The sequence below is a fragment of the Plecotus auritus genome (genome assembly GCF_963455305.1).
Source record: "Plecotus auritus genome assembly, chromosome: 3".
Classification (NCBI taxonomy): Eukaryota; Metazoa; Chordata; class Mammalia; order Chiroptera; family Vespertilionidae; genus Plecotus; species Plecotus auritus.
In genome coordinates this window covers 194,984,395-195,005,504 of record NC_137772.1, presented here as the reverse complement: position 1 = coordinate 195,005,504, position 21,110 = coordinate 194,984,395, and the positions used below count along the sequence as shown (strand labels likewise).

The 21,110-nt window shown below is 35.4% G+C and overlaps 1 protein-coding gene across 1 annotated transcript in view; it reads left to right on the top strand.

Moving 5' to 3' along the window:
• The window catches only part of ETNK1 (ethanolamine kinase 1), a 50,621-nt gene extending 33,032 nt beyond the window's left edge, over window positions 1-17,589 (top strand). The window contains exons 5-8 of the mRNA XM_080661442.1: window positions 2,410-2,493; window positions 4,725-4,885; window positions 14,014-14,087; window positions 14,415-17,589. Of these exons, the coding sequence (XP_080517568.1) occupies window positions 2,410-2,493; window positions 4,725-4,885; window positions 14,014-14,087; window positions 14,415-14,487 (392 nt within the window). The 3' untranslated portion in view covers window positions 14,488-17,589. The remainder of the gene's footprint in view (window positions 1-2,409; window positions 2,494-4,724; window positions 4,886-14,013; window positions 14,088-14,414) is intronic.
• The last annotated feature ends 3,521 nt before the right edge of the window (window positions 17,590-21,110 follow it).

Genomic DNA, 21,110 nt, shown 5'->3' with positions numbered 1-21,110 from the left:
CCCCGTGCTTCTTAAACGCACTGACTGGAGGTTTATCGCATCACTTGTTCACATGCACGGAGCCTGGTAACAGCCTCATCTGTATCTTCTTAGCTTCATTTTCTTATTTTAAAAATTTCATTATTTATAAACTCGACATAGCATATAAAAATAAAGGATAGTTTTAATGAATTAATGCTACTACAAAAAGTCATTGCTAAAACATTCATACTGAAACAGATTTTAACTGTTGTTAAAATGATCTATGCTTTATTTAAATTGTATTTATAAGCGGGCATGTTTTACCTGCCATTTTAACTTATTTGCCAAATTCTAAATATAATTTTGAAAATTGAAATAGAAACTTGTTTATGTGGCAAGTAAGCTTCAGGATTGGCTGTGTATTTTTATTGGCATGTAACAGTTAATATGAGCTTTACAAGAATTTTATGTTTAAAGAGCTAAAACAATCAACAGCTGCAGTGAAAACATTTTTATATTAAAACTGTTTCGTTAGTTCAGTTGTGCCACTTGGTAAATCTTGAATCCTGATTACTTGTAGACCAAGTGGATAGGCATCTCCCAAATCATTGTGTTTTATTTTCTTACCTATCTACAGGTTTGTAGAGAATTCATCTTAATTTTTTAAACTATCTTTTTTTTCCCCTCTTAAAAGTATGTTTATTGTAAAGGATTTAAAGTATAAAGGAAAAAGGGTCATTTGTCACTGGTAATGAAACCAGTTGAAATATTTTATTTTGGTTTTATTTCCATTCATTCCCCCCATGTATTATTTGTTCTTTTTTTCCTCTTTAGGCATAATATTTTAACAAATTGGATTACTGCATTTACTATTTTGTATCTTCTTCATATAACATTTCTAATTCTCCTGGTCATTAAGTCATCTTTGAAAATGAAAAAAACTTTTTCATGGCTGCAAAGTGTTTTATCATGATAGTGATCTTCACTCTCATCCCCAATGGTAACCAGAAAAAAATTTAAAGTGGTTGGTTGAAACACACTCTGTCTTCTCATTCTACACTTTAGTAGAGTGATTTGGTTAACTTTAAGACTTTCCGTGGGATTATTTTTTGTGAATTCAATATAATATTTTATGATGTTTGAATTGCAGTGATTTATTGTAGTTACCAACATTTTAAAATCTTATTTTGTCAATATGCATATAGATTTTGATAACTGAGCTTTGATACTTAGATTCTCACTTTACTTTAGACTTGACTATTATTTATACAAGTTTAGAATGATGTATTAAATACAATTACATTAAAATTTTACTTTTATGTAAAATACTTCATTTGCTGTGACATTTTTTTGTCATAAATTCTGTTTTTCTGAGTTTGAATATCATCAACATATATCCCAAATTAAACATACATATCTATATCAAGACATTATAGTTCAAAAGATCTTTTTTTGGGAGGGAGGAAATGCCAGAGTGTATAAGACCAGGAGTTTGTTACCTTAGTATGATCTACCTTTAAAAGACAGGGTAACCAGGCATATGCTATTTATTTTCACAATTGCAACTTATAAACTCTTCTTACAGTGTCTCTGTTTATGTATCCATTTTAACTGTTGGCCCTTGTAAGCCTTTGAGTTTGTGATATCTGGTATAGACAGTGTGACCCATTTAGATTCATATTCTTTCTCTTGCTCTTGCTCTGCTCTCGCTCTCTCTCTCTCGCACAACATTTTCTCTTGTCTCTTAAAAAAAACAAAACATGTATCTCTGTTGAGCCCCAGATCTATAGTAGCCATTGTACCTTTGTTTTTTTAGAAAAGATAAAACAACCACTTTAATGCTGCTCAGGTATGTATTAGAAACTTAAGTTTATGGCATTCTAAGACAATCTAAGAGGTTGATTGCAACTAAATTCTTTAATTAGGGATATTGTTAAGTTGATCAGCAAGTGTTAATAGCATAACTGCAGGATTCACAGAATTCAAGTCTTTGAAAGTTTATATTTGATTCCTATATGTAAGTTAGCTTGTTAGTTCACTGTTGAAGTATCAGATTTTTTTAAAATTGCTTAGATAATAATAACAATTTCCAAAGTTAGTTTTCATTTCTAATTAAATTTGAATTTTTAAGTAACTGATGCCCCCATGTGGTGAAAGACATTTTGCTTTTGTTTGAATTTGGAAAATGACTATATACAGTATTTTGACTTATCTTGATTATAGTGGACATTAATGTTCATAAATAAGCTGTTGACAAAGATACATAATTGAATTTTGTAAAGCTCATTGCCATAAATTCACAGCCTTAACCTGTATTGTCTCAGAAGTGCATGTAACCAAGCACGTACAATGAGACAAAATATTAAAAGCTATTTAATTACAAATAGCTTAGGGATTTTCTGATCTTATATGTGATTTCTTATGTCTTTGTTTTTGTGTCTCACATAGGTGATGTACAGTTCATTGATTATGAATATTCTGGATACAACTACCTGGCATATGATATTGGAAACCATTTCAATGAATTTGCAGGTAAAATCCAGGGCTTAACTAGTGGAATAGCATAATGTAACTTTAATATGACACTTTTAGAATTTTGTTTTTTTCTTTAAAATAGATAAACTGGGAAGAGGAGCAAAATTCTTTTAACTTTTTTTCTGTCCTTTGTTCTTTATTTGTTTTTGTTTATTACTGGAGGATAGAGAAGACTTCTTTATTAATGTCTTAAGGGAAATCTATAATAATAAAAGCGCAATATACTAATTAGACTGGACATCCTTCCGGACGTCCTTCTGGACGACCTTCCGGATGAAGCCAGGGCTGCGAGGGAAGCCTGGGTCCTGGGTGCCTGAAGGAAGCGGTGCCGGCAGCCGGGGGAAGGAAGGCCTACTCTTGCACAAATTTCGTCATCGGGCCTCTAGTAAGAAGTAATTATTGTGGCTCCTCTTAGGGCCTGACACAGTGCAAGGTGCTTACAAGTCTTATTTTACCTTATTTTTTTTCCTCTACAACAATTTTTTAAGTTAGGTAATATTTCCAGTATACAGATGAAGGAAATAACTCATCAAGGGCACAGTAAAATACAGAGACTATGATTTGAAATCAATTTTAAAAATCATTTAAAAGCCTTTGCTATTTCCATTGTATAATTGGGCTTTTGAAATGTTGATTAATTAAAAAGCTTGAGGTGTGTGTGTGTGTGTGTGTGTGTGTGTGTTCGTGTGTTTTTGTGTCTTTGACTGAATAATTGAAAATATGGTCATTTTTGCCCCTGGAAATTATTCCATTAGTACTGTCAAGTATAAAAGGTTTAGTTTTTCTAATGTAAATGGAATTAATTTAAAATACATTTTATGACTATATTTAGAAACATGAAAAGCTCTAGAACTAAGGAATAGGAAATTCCCCTAGATGGTTTACACCTAGTAGGAATATTTCATTGCTGAATTTATGTTTGTATACTTCCATGCATTCATATATTTTAATACACTGTAGGTTACTGGCTGGAGAAAAAGTTTTAGTTTACATGTATTCAATAATTTCCCTACACTATGCTTATCATATGCATGTCATATCTCTACATATATACTGTACATGTTTTCACATCTCTGTAGGAAGGTAAAGCAGCTGTTTATATAATGAATAATCATTGTGTTAGTATTAAGGATAGTCACTGCTATGGGTATGAAAGAGGAAACTCCACTGATCTTAGTATGATTTTGTGTAGAAAATAAATTAAGCTAACAGTTGAAAGGTAGCATAGCAAAACGGTAACACTTGAGAGTTAGGTAGCATTTGCATGTGCAGATAGAATAGAAAGGAGGGTACTATAGGAAGAAGGGAGAAAACTTCCAAGATGAGTGTACTTATTATTATTTTTTAAACATGTTTTAATGATTTTTTACAGAGAGGGAGAGGGATAGAGAGTTAGAAACATCGATGAGAGAGAAACATCAGCTGCTTCCTGCACACCTCCTACTGGGGATGTGCCCGCAACCAAAGTACATGTCCTTGACTAGAATTGAACCTGGGACCTTTCAGTCCGCAGGCCGATGCTCTATCCACTGAGCCAAACTGGTTGGGGCAGTGTACTTATTTTTGTAGGATATAAAATTCATGCAGGAGAATAGGTTATAAGATCAGACAAGTATATTTGGACCAAATTATGAAGAACCTTGAATGCTAGACAAAATAGTATGAACTTTTATCTTCTGGGTTAGTTTTTGCAAAATGCAGATGATAAGATCAAATTTGTGGGGTAATTACTTTAAAGCAAGGACCAGAAAATAAGTAATAGAAAAGTTGGAGTTGGAACGTATAGTTAGGGTAAATGTGGTTTGTAAAACTTAATATCAGGTGTGTGTATGAGGTTTCAATATAAAATGTCTTTCTTACCCTGTGAGTAATAGTCAGGAAAGATTCAGAGCCACAGTTATAGGAAATAGTGTAGATATTAATGTGCACAAGAATCTTCTGGGCTGCTTAGTGAAAAGATTTGGTGCTTCTGATGCAGGTAGTTCAAGCTTCACACTGAGGAAAAATTGAAGCAATGTGAATTGATTATGGTGGTCAACTGTATTGTGCATTCAAACTTAAGAATACATTATGATTGGTGTATTTTAATACATGCTGATTAAATCTAGTATTTCAGCCAGATGTTTTATTTTTTCTCTGAAAATTATGTAAATAGTAAGAATTAAAGGTATACTAGTACATAAGAGAATGTGTTTTTAAATTTTCATTGCACTTTTTTTTCACTTTAGGTGTGAGTGATGTAGATTATAGTCTCTACCCAGGTAGAGAACTACAGGACCAGTGGCTGCGTTCTTACCTTGAAGCCTACAAAGAATATAAGGGCTTTGGGACTGAAGTTACTGAAAAGGAGGTAGAAATACTCTTCATTCAAGTCAATCAGTTTGCTTTGGTAAGTTTAAATTTTAACAGAAGATTCTTCATATGATTTAACAACTGTTTAAATTTTCACCTTATAAAACAGTTTTCAGTTTTGAATTTTGTGAATTTTTGTTCAAAATAATGACAAAATGCAATTCTTTACAATTTTTCCATTATAGTATTTTTGAGAACAAAGATTTTGTTTTATTCACAACCATATTTCCAGTCCCTAGAACAATAGTGCCTGGCTACTTGATAAGTGCCCAGTAATTATTTGTTTAATGAATGGATTCCAGTTAGAGTTAGGATTATTTGTGAATTAGTGTTTGTATATTATACTAGAGGCCCAGTGCATGAAATTCGTGTGGGGGAGGGGGTCCCTCAGCCCATCCTGCACCCTCTTGCAATCCAGGACCCCTTGGGGGTTGTCCGACTGCCGGTTTAGGTCCGATCATGTGGGATTGAGCCTAAACTGGCAGTTGGATATCCCTCTTGCAATCTGGGATCTCTGGCTTCTAACCGCTTGCCTGCCTGCCTGCCTGATTGCCCCTAACCACTCGCGTGCCTGCCTGATCACCCCTAACCGCCTCTGCCTCGGCCCCCTCTGCTGTGGCTTCGTCAGGGAGGTTGTTCAGCTGTCTGGTCAAATTAGCATTATCACGCTTTTATTATTATAGACGTCTTCTTTTTTCTTTGTTATGAAAGCATATTCAAGGACAGATTTATGGGAAACGAGGTTTTCCACAATGCATTCATCATTACATCTTAATGTTAACATGATAAAAGTTTATTGGTTTTATAACTTTAGTTTATTAAAGTAAAACATGTTTTTTCATTATACATGTGCAAGTTGAGCTCACAACTCCAACTCATTTATTTTTTTAAATAAATCTTTATTGTTCAGATTATTACAGGTGTTCCTCTTTTTTATCCCCCCATAGCTCCCCTCCACCTGATTCCCAACCCCACCACATGCCCTCACCCCCCACCACTGTCTTCATCCATAGGTGTAAGATTTTTGTCCAATCTCTTCCCGTACCCCTCACACTCCCTTCCCCCTGAGAATTGTCAGTCCACTCCCTTTCTATGTCCCTGATTCTATTATAGTCATCAGTCCATTCTGTTCATCAGATTTTTTATTTACTTGATTTTTAGAGTCACTTGTTGGTAGGTATGTATTTGTTGTCATTTTGTTGTTCATAATTTTTATCTTTACCTTTTTCTTCTTAAAGAATACCCTTCAGCATTTCATATAATACTGGTTTGGTGGTGATGAACTCCTTTAGCTTTTTCTTGTCTGTGAAGCTCTTTATCTGCCCTTCAATTCTGAATGATAGCTTTGCTGGGTAGAGTAATCTTGGTTGTAGGTTCTTACTCTTCATCACTTTGAATATTTCTTGCCACTCCCTTCTGGCCTGCATAGTTTCTGTTGAGAAATCAGCTGACAGTCGTATGGGTACTTCCTTGTAGGTAACTGTTTTTATCTTGCTGCTTTTAAGATTCTCTCTTTGTCTTTTGCTCTTGGCATTTTAATTATGATGTGTCTTGGTGTGGTCCTCTTTGGATTCCTCTTGTTTGGGGTTCTCTGTGCTTCCTGGACTTGTAAGTCTATTTCTTTCACCAGGTAGGGAAAGTTTTCTGTCATTATTTCTTCTAATAGGTTTTCAATATTTTGCTCTCTCTCTTCTTCTGGCACCCCAATAATTTGGATGTTGGTACGCTTGAAGTTGTCCCAGAGGCTCCTTACACTATCTTCATATTTTTGGATTCTTCTTTTTGTTTTCCTGGTTGGGTGTTTTTTGTTTCCTCATGTTTCAGATCTTTGGTTTGATTCTTGGGGTCCTTTGACCTACAGTTGAATTTCTGTATATTCTTTATTTCAGACAGTGTATGCTTAATTTCTGACTGGTCCTTTTTTATTTTTTTGGCATTCTCATTAAGGTCCTTGAAGGTCTCTCTAAGCTCCTTGGAGGTCTCATCAAGTTTCTCGGCAGTTTTTAGAAGATTCTTGAGTAACCTTATAAATGTGGTTTTGAACTCTATGTCCAGTAGTTTGCTTTCCTCCATTTCTTTCATTTGTGACATTTTTCTTTGTCTTTGCTTCCCTCTGTTGATGGAGTGGTTTTCTGTGGTAGGTGACCAATGGTTCAGCATATCACCTGAGGTGGACACTCTTGGTACACCCCTTTGTGGGCTGAGTGCAAAGTCCTGGTGTAGTTAAGCCTTGATTGCTGTTGGTACACTGGGAGGAATTGACCTCCAGGCCAATTGGCTGTGAGGACCCGCTGTGTCTATAATGGAAGGACTGCTGTGCTGGAGACATGCTTATGGGGCAGGACTTGCTTCAGTGGGGCTTTGGTGCTCACTGAGTCTGCCTCTTGAGTGTGTCACTTACGGATGTGAGTAGATGTGAGTAGTGGAAATCTGGTGTCATCTCACACTGACCACTAGATACACTAGCTTCTGGATCTCCAATGGGGTGCAGGTCAGCTACTGTCTGAGGCCACCCAGCAGGAGCTACAGCGAGAACTACAGTTTTCTCCTCTTTGCTTGGGGTTTGGAGGTTTTGGAGCTGTCTGACCAGAGCTGCAGTTTGTTAGGTTAAGCTGCGATAGGGCAGACCATTTACATGCAAAAGCTGCTGGTGGAGCTTGGGTGGGTTTGTAGATTGTGTGGGGCTGGGTCTTAGGGAGTCACTAGGCTAGGGCGTGGCAAACAGCGATGGCTGCCAGTCAGCCGTCTCTGCGTCTCCGCGTTTCCAAGTCCCCCCGTCCTGCGCAGAAATCAGTGATTGCTGTGCACACCTCTGCTAGCAAGCCACCCTCACTTTCCGACCCGATTGCAGACAGTCCAGCGTCTCCCCAGAAACTGGAGTTCAGAGTAACTGGGAGCTTGTCTCTTTTTGGGTTGAAAAAAGCAGCGCACCCAGTCGCCCACTGCCAGCCCGATTCACGCGCCCCTGTATCTCAGCTTTTCAGCGCTTGTGCACATCTCAGTGCTCTTTTCTCTTTCCTTCTAGTTGTAGAACTTCCACTCAGCCAGCTTTCCCGTGGTTCTAGGTGATAGACGTTTTGTCTTTTAGTTATAGTTTTGAAATTGTTGTGTGAGGCAGCAGTTTAGGTGTTTACCTATGCCGCCATCTTGGTTCGGATCTCCAACTCATTTAAATGCTTTTCTTGAGACAATCTCCATTTTTTTGGTATGTAGTAGATGTGGTTTATGTGTGCTTTCTATGTAATTTCATAGAATCTTAGAGTAGCATGCACTCAGGGGTAGAGATTTAATAAAATTAATAATTTTAAAGATTTCATTAAGAACATTCTTTAGTGAGACTGACTTTTTACTCGTTAGTGCGTGGTGATGAAGAATATAGGATACTACACTAATACAGTTTGGTATCACTGCCTTGACTTATGCTAAGGTACCAGTAGCTTCATATACCATTGTTTTTGAACCGTCAGTGCAAATGTTAACATAGTCAAAAAGGCAGGTGTAACATATTATGAAAGTAGTTTTGGATCTTAAGAACCTCTCATGGATTTGATGGACAGCTTTGAGAACCCCTTGTTTGTTTAGACTTTCCAAAAAAAAAAAAAAAGGCATCCTATATAATAAAAGGGTAAAATGCAAATTGACCCTAACGGTGGAACGACTGTTTGCTATGATGTTCACTGACCACCAGGGGGCAGACGCTCAATGCAGTAGCTGCCCCAGGTGGTCAGTGAACTCTCACAGGGGAGTTCCAGTCAGCCACAAGCTGGGCTAACAACTGCAAGCACAGCGGTGGTGGTGGGAGCCTCGCCTCCTTGGCAGTGCTAAGAATATCCGACTGCGGGCCTAAGCCATCAGTCGGACATCCCCCTAGGGCTCCCGGGCTGCCAGATGGATGGGATGTCTGACTGCCAGCTTAGGCCCGATTCCCCGGGGAGGGGGCCTAAGCCAGCAGGTGGACATCCCTTGAGGGATCCCGGATTGCGAGAGGGCACAGCCTGGGCTGAGGGACACCCCCCCCTCAGTGCACAAATTTTTGTGCACTGGGCCTCTAGTTTCATCTCATAATTTACTTCTCATTATATGTGTAAGATACTTACTTAGGTAAAAAGGCCATTTAAAAAATCTTTATCTATTTTATCATTCTAATTTAATATAATATTTTATTGAATGTTTGTTATATACCAGGTATAGATACTACTCTGATGTGTGTTATTTTACACCATCAGTAATTTTCCAGTTCTCAGCAGAAATGACTGCTAAGTGTCCTAGAAATTTAACTCAGTTCTGGAGATAATGTCAGATCCCACAGGTTAAGGATTCAGTCCCACAAGATTGTCTGTTTGTTGTTGTCCTTCCTGCCCCTCTTAGATGCCTATTGTGAGTCTAGGTCAGTGGTCGGCAAACTGAGGCTCGCGAGCCACATGCGGCTCTTTGGCCCCTTGAGTGTGGCTCTTCCACAAAATACCACGGCCTGGGCGAGGCTATTTTGAAGAAGTGGCGTTAGAAGAAGTTTAAGTTTAAAAAATTTGGCTCTCAAAAGAAATTTCAATCGTTGTACTGTTGATATTTGGCTCTGTTGACTAATGAGTTTGCTGGCCACTGGTCTAGGTTGTTACTTGTGCTTCTTACCTACTGTCTATAAATTCCACAACTCCCTCCTTGGGTTTGATTTATTTGTTAGAGTGGCTCACAGAACTCAGCAACATTTACAGATACTTGCTACCGTATTATGAAGGATAATATAAAGGCTATATAAGAATAGTTAGATTAAGAGGTACATTGGACAAGGTCCAGACAGTCCTGAATGCAGGAACTCTGTTCCCCTAGAGTTTAAGGTGCGCCCATGTCCCAGCATGTTTACACCAACCTGAACTCTCCTTTGGGGTTCTATAAAGGCTCCATTACATAGGCAATATAGATTAAGTCATTGACCATTGCTGATTGAACTCAATCTCCAGTCCCTTTCCTCTCCTCAAAGATTAGGAGGTGGTGGGGCTGAAAGTTTTCTCTCTAATCACTTGGCAGGTTCCCCTGGCAACCAACTGTCTTCCTTAGGGGCTTTCCAGAAGTCACCTCATACTGTAAACTCAAGTGTGGTTGAAAAGGGTTTCTTATGAATTATAAGATATTTCTTAAAGTTCTGTGACTCCGGAATTTATTCAGGAACCTGTGATGAAAGACCAAATATTATAACAAAAGATGCTCCTATTTGCTTATGCTTAGGAAATTCTAAAGATTTGGGGGAGCTATGAGCCAGGAACAATGGATGAGGAATGAGTATATATTTATTATAAAGCATAATATCACACTTGCCTTTTGCACATGAGTAAACAAAGGCACAGAGGAGTTAATTAAACTGTTCAAAGCCATAAAGCTAATAATTTTTGCAGTTTGACTCCAGAGCCCAACCCTTTTATTTTAAACCAATATGTTTTCCATGCATGTGACTTTAGCTGTTTACTTTTTACTGTATTATTTATTCTTTTTTAAAAAAAATATTTTATTAATTTTTTTATAGAGAGGAAGGGAGAGGGATAGAGAGTTAGAAACATCGATGAGAGAGAAACATCGATCAGCTGCCTCCTGCACACCCCCTACTGGGGATGTGCCTGCAACCAAGGTACATGTCCTTGACCGGAATCAAACCTGGGACCCTTGAGTCCGCAGGCCGATGCTCTATCCATTGAGCCAAACCGGTTAGGGCTATTCTTTTTTTTTTTTTTTTTTTTTAATATCTGTATTTGTTGGGAACTTTTATATCCTACTATAGGCCCGATGCACAGATTTGGACACTGGTAGTGTCCCTTGGCCTGGCCTGCAGGGATCAGTGGACCTCCACGTCGCTGCAGCCTGGCCTTACCTGCTAGCTCGATGGGCTCCAGCCCACTGTCTGCATCGATCTCGCATAGCACGAAGTAGTGTGCGAAGCGGCAGGTGGCCAGGGAGCAGCCTGAGCCCGAGCTGGGTGCTATGCCGCTCCCACTCATCCTGGCTCGCTGTGCCTGCCACCACCACTGCTGTGGCACACAAGGGGAGTGTTCGTGGGAGAGGCTCGTGCCACCACAGCTGCTCTTGCCAGCCGTGAGCCCAGCTTCTGGCGCCCGTCTGTCAGCTAAGCAGCACTCCCGCTGTGGGAGTGCACTGACCACCAGGGGGCAGCTCCTGCATTGAGCGTCTTCCCCCTGGTGGTTAGTGCGTATCATAGCTACCATCCGGTCATCCAGTCGCTTAGGCTTTTATATATGTAGATTAATGATACAGTATAATGAATTGCAACAGTGTATTTTAAATAGAGATTTTTATCAGCAACACACTTTTAAAAATTACATTTATTGGAGTGACGCTTGTTAATAACATAATACAGGTTTTGAGTGCACATTTTTATGATACAGAATCTGTATATTGCGCCACCCAAAGTCAGATCATCTTCCATCACCATATATTTGACTCCCTTACCTCCAACCCCCTTCCCTTTAGTAAACACCATACTATTGTCTGTGTCTATGAGTTTCTTGTTTGTTTGTTTGTTTGTTATTTTTGGTTTTATGCCCTATATATGAGTGAAATCATGTGGTTCTAAATCTTTTCTCTGATTTACTTTGCTTAGCATGGTTTTCTCAGGGTTAATCCATGTTGTTGCAAATGGCAGTATTTCATATTTTTTTATGGCTGAGTAGTATCCCATAGGGTATATGTACCACTCTATTATTTTCATTTGATTTTTAGAGAGAGGGAAGGGGAGAGAGAAATATCCATGTGATATCTTAGCATTGATTGGCTGCCTCCTGGCAGGGATTGAGCCCGCAATCCCAGCATGTCCCCTGACTGGGAGTTGAACCTGCATCCTTTTGATGCATGTGACAACGCCCATTCAACTGAGCCACACTGGCCAAGGCTTTATCACTCTTCTTTATCCAGTCATCTTTCGAAGGACACTTTGGTTGTTTCCATGTCTTGGCCACCGTGTGTAATGCTGCAGTGAACATAGGGGTGCATATATCTTTGCCAATAAATGTTTTCAATATTTGCAGGTAGGTATTCAGAAGAAGGGTTGCTGGGTCATATGGTAACTATATTCTTAATTTTTTGAGGAACCTTCTTACTGTTTTCCATGGTGGTTTTACCAGTTTACATTCCCACCAGCAGTGAATGAGGTTTCCTTTTTCTCCACACCTCTCCAACACTTGGTATTACTTGTCTTGTTGATAATAGCCATTCTAACAGTGTGAGGTGTTACCTCATTGTAGTTTTGATTTTCATTTCCCTAACAGCTAATGAAGTTGAGCATGTTTTCATAAATCTTTCGGCCACTTGTATGTCTTCTTTGGAGAAGTGTCTGTTCTGGTCCTCTGCCCATTTTTTAAATGGATTGTTTGTGTGGTGTTGAGCTGTATGAATTCTTTATATATTTTGGATATTAGCATCTTGATGGAGCTGTTGTTTCCAGATATCATCTTCCATTTGGTTGGTTGCCTTTTTGTTTTGTTGGCTATTTCTCTTGCTGTGCAGAAGCTTTTTAGTTTTATATAGTCCCATTCATTTATTTTTGCCTTTACCTCTCTTGCCTTTTGGGTCTAATTTATAAAATCTCCTCTAAGACTAAGATTATAAGTGTAATACCTGTGTTTTCTTTTATGCAGTTTTGGGTCTTATATTCAGGTTTTTGATCCATTTTGAGTTAATGTTTATATATGGGACAAACTGTAGTTTCATTCTTTCCTGTGTGTGGCTTTCCAATTTTCTTAGCACAATTTGTTGAAGAGGTTGAAAAACACACGCAATGAATGGAAAGATATTTTGTTTATGGATTGGAAGAATCAACAATATGTTCTAAAGCAATACACAGATTTAATGTAAGCCCTATCAAAATCCCAATGAAATTTTTTAAAGAAATAGAATAAAAAAACATCAGATTTGTATGGAATTACAAAAGACCTCGAATAGCCAAAGCCATCCCGAGAAAAAAGAATGAAGCCTGAGGTATCACATTCCCTAACTTTCAAATTTTACTACAAAGCGATAATAATCAAAACAACTGGGTATTGGCTGAAAAACAAACACAAGAACTTATGGAACAGAACTAAGAGTCCAGAAATAAACTTACATGTATTTGGGTAAATAATTTACAACAACTGATTTTTTAAAGGAGATCTTTTTAGGGTAAAAGTTTGTGAAATAATATTTCTAGTTAAAGTATTTCTTGGAAGTTTTATTGGTGTTATCAGAATCTTCAAATACCATGTTTAACTGACAATGATCATAAAGCGTGCACACAATGATTTTACAGCTCCTAATTACACAGCTATTGGTTTTCTCCTAAGACCCATTTTTCTCTGACATAAATAACGTCATATTTTATGTTGTGATTGGTATGCAGAATTGTTGGATCAATACAAACTGTTTCCAGATATTTGTTACCCCTAGAACATTCTTCACATTAATTTTTTTTTTGGTTTGAGATTTAGATTTTTTATTTTGTTTATATTTTTATGTCAAGTAACCAGGTCCTTTGATAATGTATTTTATATGAGAGGTTGTTATCAATTAATATCATTAAAAACACTTTGCCAAAAAAAAAAAAAAAAAAAAAGAGAAAAGAAACTTGAATAAAAACACCACTTAACCAACACCTATCAGTTCTGATGCTGAACTCTGCCTACATAAAACATTATAGAAGTTGGGTTACAGTTTTTAAATGACAGTAGTTTATTATAGCCTCTTTTGGTGTAGACATAAGTGATTTATAGCCACCTAGATAACTGTACACTTAATTATTACCTTATTTTAGATATTTTATATAAAAAAGCATCAATAAAGTATTTTTTATGGAATTGATGAAAAAGAGAAAAATTAAAAATACGATATTTGCTTTACAAAGAAATGAATTGTCGCCTGGCCTGTGTAATTCAATGGTTGAGTGTCAACTCATGCACCAAGAGTTCAATGGTTTGATTCCAGGTCAGGGCACATGCCCAGGTTGCGGGCTTGAACCCTGGTAGTGGGTGTGCAGGAGGCATCTGGTTGATGTTGATGTTTCTCTTTCATCAGTATTTCTATCTTTCCTCCCTCTCCCATCTCTCCCTTCCACTCTCTCTAAAAATACAAAAAAAATCAAAAAGAGAAATGAATTATTGTAATTCTTGTTTTTTCTGCCTTACTTTTTAGGCTTCTCATTTCTTTTGGGGATTGTGGGCTTTGATTCAAGCCAAATACTCCACTATTGAGTTTGATTTCCTTGGGTAAGTTTAATTTTACTATATGCATTATATTTATCTCTAGTTTCTTTTGAATTAACATTGAGAATTCACAGGGGACATTGTAGTTATTATTTTCAATCAAATATTATAAAGGTTACATACATTTAATACATGGTTTGAGAGGAAATCTGGTTTAATCTGTTAAATGCACTTAATATTAGAAAGGTGTCCAGTAGGTGGTGCAATAAACTAAAAATATGTTCTTTGAAAAAATTGTAAAACTTAAAAATAAAATTTAGTTGAGAAAGAAATAAAGAGAGGATTAAGTTTTCAGCTTTGACTAATTTTGTTATTCTCTTTTCTCACTAGGTATGCAATTGTTCGTTTTAACCAGTACTTTAAAATGAAGCCTGAAGTGACTGCATTAAAAATGCCTGAGTAAAGATGTAATTATTCCCAAGTAGCTGAACAATGCTTGTGAATCTTTTCTTGAGAAATTCCGAAAAGCCAATTATTTGTTAAGATTCTGTTATTTAATTTGGTTATCTTGCTTTACAAATTATGCCTCTATCAACCAATTTGTTTTTTAAATAGACTGAATGATGTAAAAAAATATACCTACTGCTGTCAGTATGCAGTAGATTAGAAATTTGTTCAATCTGCAGATAGGTATAAAGATATCAATTTAATCTTTTTGATAATTTAATTTGCTATATGTGAATTATTTATTATAAATGTAACATGATTCTGTGACTTCTTTAATCTATCTCATCTGTTAAGTGTAAGCAATGAAAATGTTCCAGAGGAAAACTTTTTTTTTTTTTACTTTAATAAGATTAATTTTAGTTAAAAGTTCTAGATGTTCATTGTAACTTTTTTATCTTGATGCACTGTAAGTAAAATGGATCATTTACTCTTGAAATGCCAGACACTGATATAGATACCTTAGGATGTTCTTTGAAAAATACCTTCTAGGAGTGTGAGATACATTCACTATCTATGGTAGTGGTACATCTTTTTGAACTGAATATTGGAAACTGTTTCTTTGGGGGGAATTTTCCTTAGAATTTAATTCTCCTCTTCTTACAGAGTCTGGCAGTATAAATATTTACTGTATAATCTTAGAATAGATATGATGATTTTGTGTCACCAAAATCTGCATTCAGTAATGTTCTCATATACTAAATGTGGTCATTTAAGTTACTAGTTTGCTTTTAAGATTTTAGTGTGTCAAGTTTTTTCTAACCAAATGTTTTGTTTTACATATTGAGATGTTCTATGTCTTTGTTATTAAATAATAGCTAGTAGAACAATTGCTAATTTTGGAAACAAAGATAGAATACTTGGGAACAAGAAGATGTCATTTAGATTAATTCTGTTTTACCCCTGTAGATTCATTTTTTACATTTTGGTTTCATGTTTTAATTTGGCTTCATATCTTTGGAATGATAGCAAATGATTGCTTGATACATGTAGGTTCAGAGAAGTTGAGGTGTTAAAAGAATTAAATAAGGAACATTTAAGGCATTGATCTTGTACACTTAAAATCTGATATATCAAAATGTGAATTAAGCAGAAATACTCCTTGTAGGAAGATTCTGTTTTTATTTCTCTTGATTTTGTGTATTTTTTTTTTTATTTTGTTTTGGAGTGAGGATGGTAACAATTATATGGAAGGGAGTTAGATCTTTGGGATAAGTAAGCTTCATGTTTTGAAGACTGCCATGTGGAGTTGAGTAGTCATGGTTGTCTTTACTTAGAAAATTAGTCTGACAAGCTTTTCACTTTGGTCACATAAGTGCCCATGTACAAAGTTGGCTTAATGGATCTGCATATTCAGAATATGCAACTACAAATTATCCTCTGAGAAATCTTCTGAGGAGTCTGATATATTATTCCAAATGACTTATATTCTCAGATAAGTGCTTTAAAATACTTGGGTTATCTCAAAATGTTTAAAGGTAATCAAGTAGAAACACTTAAAGGCCATTTTAAATGGTAAATTCTAGTTACATAAGTAGAATATGAAAATCTGTTTATATCTATAACAGTGTTAGACCAAGATTTGTTTTCTACCTCCCCAATGTTAAAAATGTTCACTTCTGTTTTTATAAACCACATTGTTTTAGAATCAATAGAATTTTACTTAATTGACTGAATGGAACCAATTAAACAATGAATACCTTTTTATATAATGTTAGAGTGTACTTGAAAAATTGTTTTTGGTGGGATTTTCATCTGTGGTTGGAATATTATTTTCAATGATGAAGAATATGTAATACTTTTGATTTTTTTTGCTTTCTGACTTAAAGTGCAACGTTATATATCTACAACGGAGGGGAGAAGGTCATTTTTCTACCTTATTCCATATTCTTCAAACTATTTTGAATAGAGATTCACTGAGTCATTGCTGATAGACTCTGCATACTAGCTGTGACACTATAATAAACATTTCAGAAAGATTCATATAGAAGTAAATGTAAAGGTTAATAAAGGTTCTCACTCCTAGGAGTATCTAGTGGATCTTGGGAACATAATCAGATAGTTAAAATACTTCCCTCACTCTTTGGTTAGGTTTTGGATGTTGTGATGCTCCCAGTTCTGTACAGATTTTTTTTTGGATCATGCTGCAGGCTATTGATAGAGTTCAAAATTGCTTTCCTTTTTGTTGACCATTTAAGAGATTCTAAAGGAGAGACATCTCTCTAAAATGTGTCCTATGGGGCTTCTTGAGATGTCTGTTGCCTTTTTATGTTAAGCTAAGGAACTTGAATGCCTTACCTAATAACTCAACTTGTAAGCTCATTTTGTAAATATGAAAATGGTTGTTAGAGAAGTGGCATTCATGTATACTCATTGTTAGTCAATAGACCATAGTGGCCTGGATGCTTTAACAAGCAGAATTCCACATTTTTTTCCCCTCTCTGTTCTTTACATACTTGTTAGAGCTTACCTGACCAGTAATATTTGATTCCCCCACCTCCCAACACCCAGCCCCATGCTACCACCATTTTCTGGAAATCAAAGAGATGTGGTAGCAAATCACACTGTTCACATGATCATTTGAGATCAAAATGAGCACAAAACTCATCAACTAGGTCTGCCTGGAATGTATATATAACAGTGTAAATAAAAATTTGTAAATTAGTGTGAATTGTATCTTGCATATGAGATTGTGTATTGTTTTTCATTCTCTTCCCTTTTAAAGAAAATTTTCTGTAAGGAACTGATCCAGTTCTTTGGTTTTATACTGGAAACAGCCAGCAGTTCTGGCTGCACAGCAGGATAACAAGAGGAACTGGAGATAGGGTTTATCAGTTTTTGTTAATGTCAGTACTTATTTATGTAGCCTCTCAGTGCCTAATATGACTTCTTCATTCTTTAGTTCATTAGTTTTTGTGAGGTTAGATTCCTGCAAGTGGTCAATTAATATACACAGAATTCCATTCCATGATTTCAAGCTAAAGCAAATTAAAAATATAATTTAATGATTGCAAACTGAAGTATTATCTCTTCCTATTTCCAAGGTTAACTTTTTTTCTACAATAAAAATATGAAATTTTTGATATATCAATGTGACTCTAAATCCCATGTATACAAGAGATATGGTAAATAATAGCTGTTAGTTCAACCAAATCATATCTCATGTGGCTTCTCTAGATATAAAGTTGTTTATTATGGGATTGTAAACAACAAAAAGATGTAATATTTTAATGACTATTTACTTTTTTGCTGGACTAAAAATATTTGAACTTCATAAATATGTTACTAAAACTTCCAGAGTTAAAGAAAAAAGTCTCCCCACACACTTGGTTACAAGTTAAAAATCTCCACTTTACTAATTATACAGGTATTTAATTACACAAAGCTTTCTGTATAATTTTTAATTGCTTTATAATATAAATACGAATACTACCAGTTTGATTTTCTGCTTTAAATTACCTTTAATAAGCATTTATACTGCATTCCAAAGTGATACAGCCTTCAGTTGAAGGATAAAGTTAATAGTGCTTTGTGCTAGGAGAGTTTTGTTATTGGCAGCAACTTGCACAACTTACACAAAAGGCAAACGCTAGTAACTGTTATGCACAGATGAAAATGGAATTGTAAGTATGTGATTAGAGCAGCTTTATCTTTATTTGAAAGTTAATTTGCTCTGATTTTTCTTTAGTTCAGTAGATTTTAGAATGTCCTTTGACTGGAAACTTAGTTACATAAGGCAGTCTGTTTTTTTTGTTTTGTTTCTTTTTAAAAAAGAAATCAGTTATATTGAACTTCCTTTTTATTTCTTCTTATGTAACACCTTATAGTGTTACGTTTTGGGTTTGATATCTTTAGACAGAAAAGCATATCAATTATTTTAAATGAACTTCCCCCTGTCTTTGAAGCTTAGTCTCTAAAATGTGTTACTATGAAAGAAAATGCTTGGGATTGCATTACTTGAAATCTTGAAAACGGAAATTAATAAGATACATTACATAATGAATTAGATTTTTCTGAACACAATTTTTATGCTAAAAATTCTAGTTCATGATCACAATTTGAAATAGAAAATTTCACTATTTCAATGAAAAACTAATGGTAGTGCTTATACAGAAGACCCATTTGTGTTGGGCATCCAAAATTAAAGTTTTTAGTAGATTTCTGTGCTGAAATCTGCTTTCTCTTCTTTCCTATGCACTTACTGTGCTACTGATGTTATCAAACCAGTTAAAATAAAATGTGTTAATTATGAATCCTATTGCTTTTCTAGTTACAAAAAAATTGTGTAAAATACTCAATGTTTTTGTTTACATCTTAATCCATTAAAGGTATAAATACCCATTAATCATTTTAACAAACTCAAGATACTTATAAAAATTGAAAAGGCTACATAGTGTATTTCAACTAGTTAGTGATGAATAAGAAAAAGCTGGCTAATTTAAATTGTTACATTAGTTAAATATTAAAACTCTAACAGGAACTTTCAAAGCTAGGTTGAGACCTGATGGTATCCATGTAAACTAGTTCATGTGACCTGGAAAAGACCCCCAAAAAGCTGTGGAAAAAATGTGAATATTTGCTTGCCATGGTTGTGGTGTGCTGCTACTTCAGTTTTGGTAGTGACACACTGACATTTTTATTGTCCAATAATCTGAAGAAGTTTCCTTTTGTTTGTACTAAAGTAACTATAAATTGGTGGAATTTGCGAAGGGAAAACTTTTAAACTGTATCTAGGAGCCGTTGTACAGCTGGATGAAGAAGTTTCCATGATGTGAAATATTTGAATTTTAAATATCATTAAAAAAAGAAGACATGGCATCATTCCATGTTCTTAAATGATAATTTTCTTAAATGATAATTTCAGATGCAGGAGGAAAAAAACCCCAGTGAATCATTGTCATTACCGTAGTTGTATGTTAAATTGGGAAATTGGCAGAAAGCTAAAATTTGTGTTTATCAAATGTGAACCATAGTAGTATAATGCTGCTTTGTATATACTGTAAGTGCTACAAATAGTCTCAGCACTGAAAATGTATTGATACCTCTCAAATGAATGCAACTTTTGAAGGAGGTGTTTTGATATGCCTCAGAAAGTATCTGAGAACTTGTTAATTTGTTTGGTAATGAAGATACTTCCTGTTTGTTGTTGCATATTTTCATGTTTAAAATTTAATTTTTACATTTTTACTACTGTTAATTTAAGTAAAACTTGTTCTGTGGACAAAATGGGGTTGCCAGTGAAGAAAATAAAAAACAGCCTCATTCATGTAACTGCTTACGTAAAAATATGTTTTTGCTCTATGTTCGTAAACGTTTAATGAAGCTGTTTGTATTTCTGTTTAAAATATAAGTGATGTTTAGGCTTTATTTCTGTTTAATAAGGCCTTTTACCATTGATTAAATGAAGGAATGTATCTTTTTGAAGAGATTTATATTCTGTAAATAAAAAATTGGTTGTAACAATAAAGTTGGGTTCTAGTTGCAGCGTCTCCATAAATCTTGTCACTTCGACTAATTTTCGTGGTTTGCTTTTGTGGAAAAACAAAAGACTTTAATGTTAGTGTATAACTATTTGAAGTCTTTTTTTAAGTTTCTAATTCTCTGGTTTTGTAATAAAGTGTTTAAAGGTTTTGAAAAAAGTTTACTTTTGAAAATTTGGCTGAGACAAGAGTATAGAATATTATATAACTTATAAACAAATTCTGTTTACCTAGTGTAAAAATTCATTATTCTTTTAACCACTATACTTTGTCTTCACTGTGCGTGGTGCTGGAAACATGACACTGTCTGGGACTTAGCATCTACAGTCTAGGAAGGGAGTATCCATTCAGCTAGCATTTATTAATGTCAGGTAATGTGCTAGATGGAGATACAGAGACACAATCTCTACCTTCTGATAATGTTTATCATGAGATCAATTCTCCATAATAAAGTCAGCAGTGCGTGACTGTGTGTGTGTGTTTTACAGAATGCTTTCCAATTTGGGTTTATGTGGTTTCTAATGATTAGATTGAGGTTATTTTTTTCCAGCCAAAATACTAGAAAAGTGATGTGTCTTTCTTAGGGTATCACATCTGAGGAACTCATTGTTGATACTAATTTTGATCACCTGATGAAAGTACTGTTCTGTGTTTTCACTGAATATTTTCCTCCTTGTAAATAATAAGCAACCTTTGAGGAGATACTTTTAAGATTATGTAGTTATTTTGATGTGTTTTGTCTGTTGTTCAACATTCCCTCTTTCCTGATTTAGCAACACTTGATAATTGTCTAAACCAATTTTTATTGTGATGGCCGCAAAATATTTATTTTTCAATTCTACTCCATACACTCTGTATCTATCTACTTACCATATACTGTCCATGTGGCTGTTTTTTAAGTATAGACTCTTAGGTTTCTATTTTCAGTGGATTATGTTACTGGACATATTTGTATTGATATTAAAATTGTATGAGATTTGGCTTTGGGGAACCTTATCAAATCTGGTTCCAGTGACATTTTGATAATGCACCAATATTTTTTGAGCACTTAACCTCACTTTCTAATTTTGTACCTTTCCTTCCTGAGCCCTGGAATCAACCA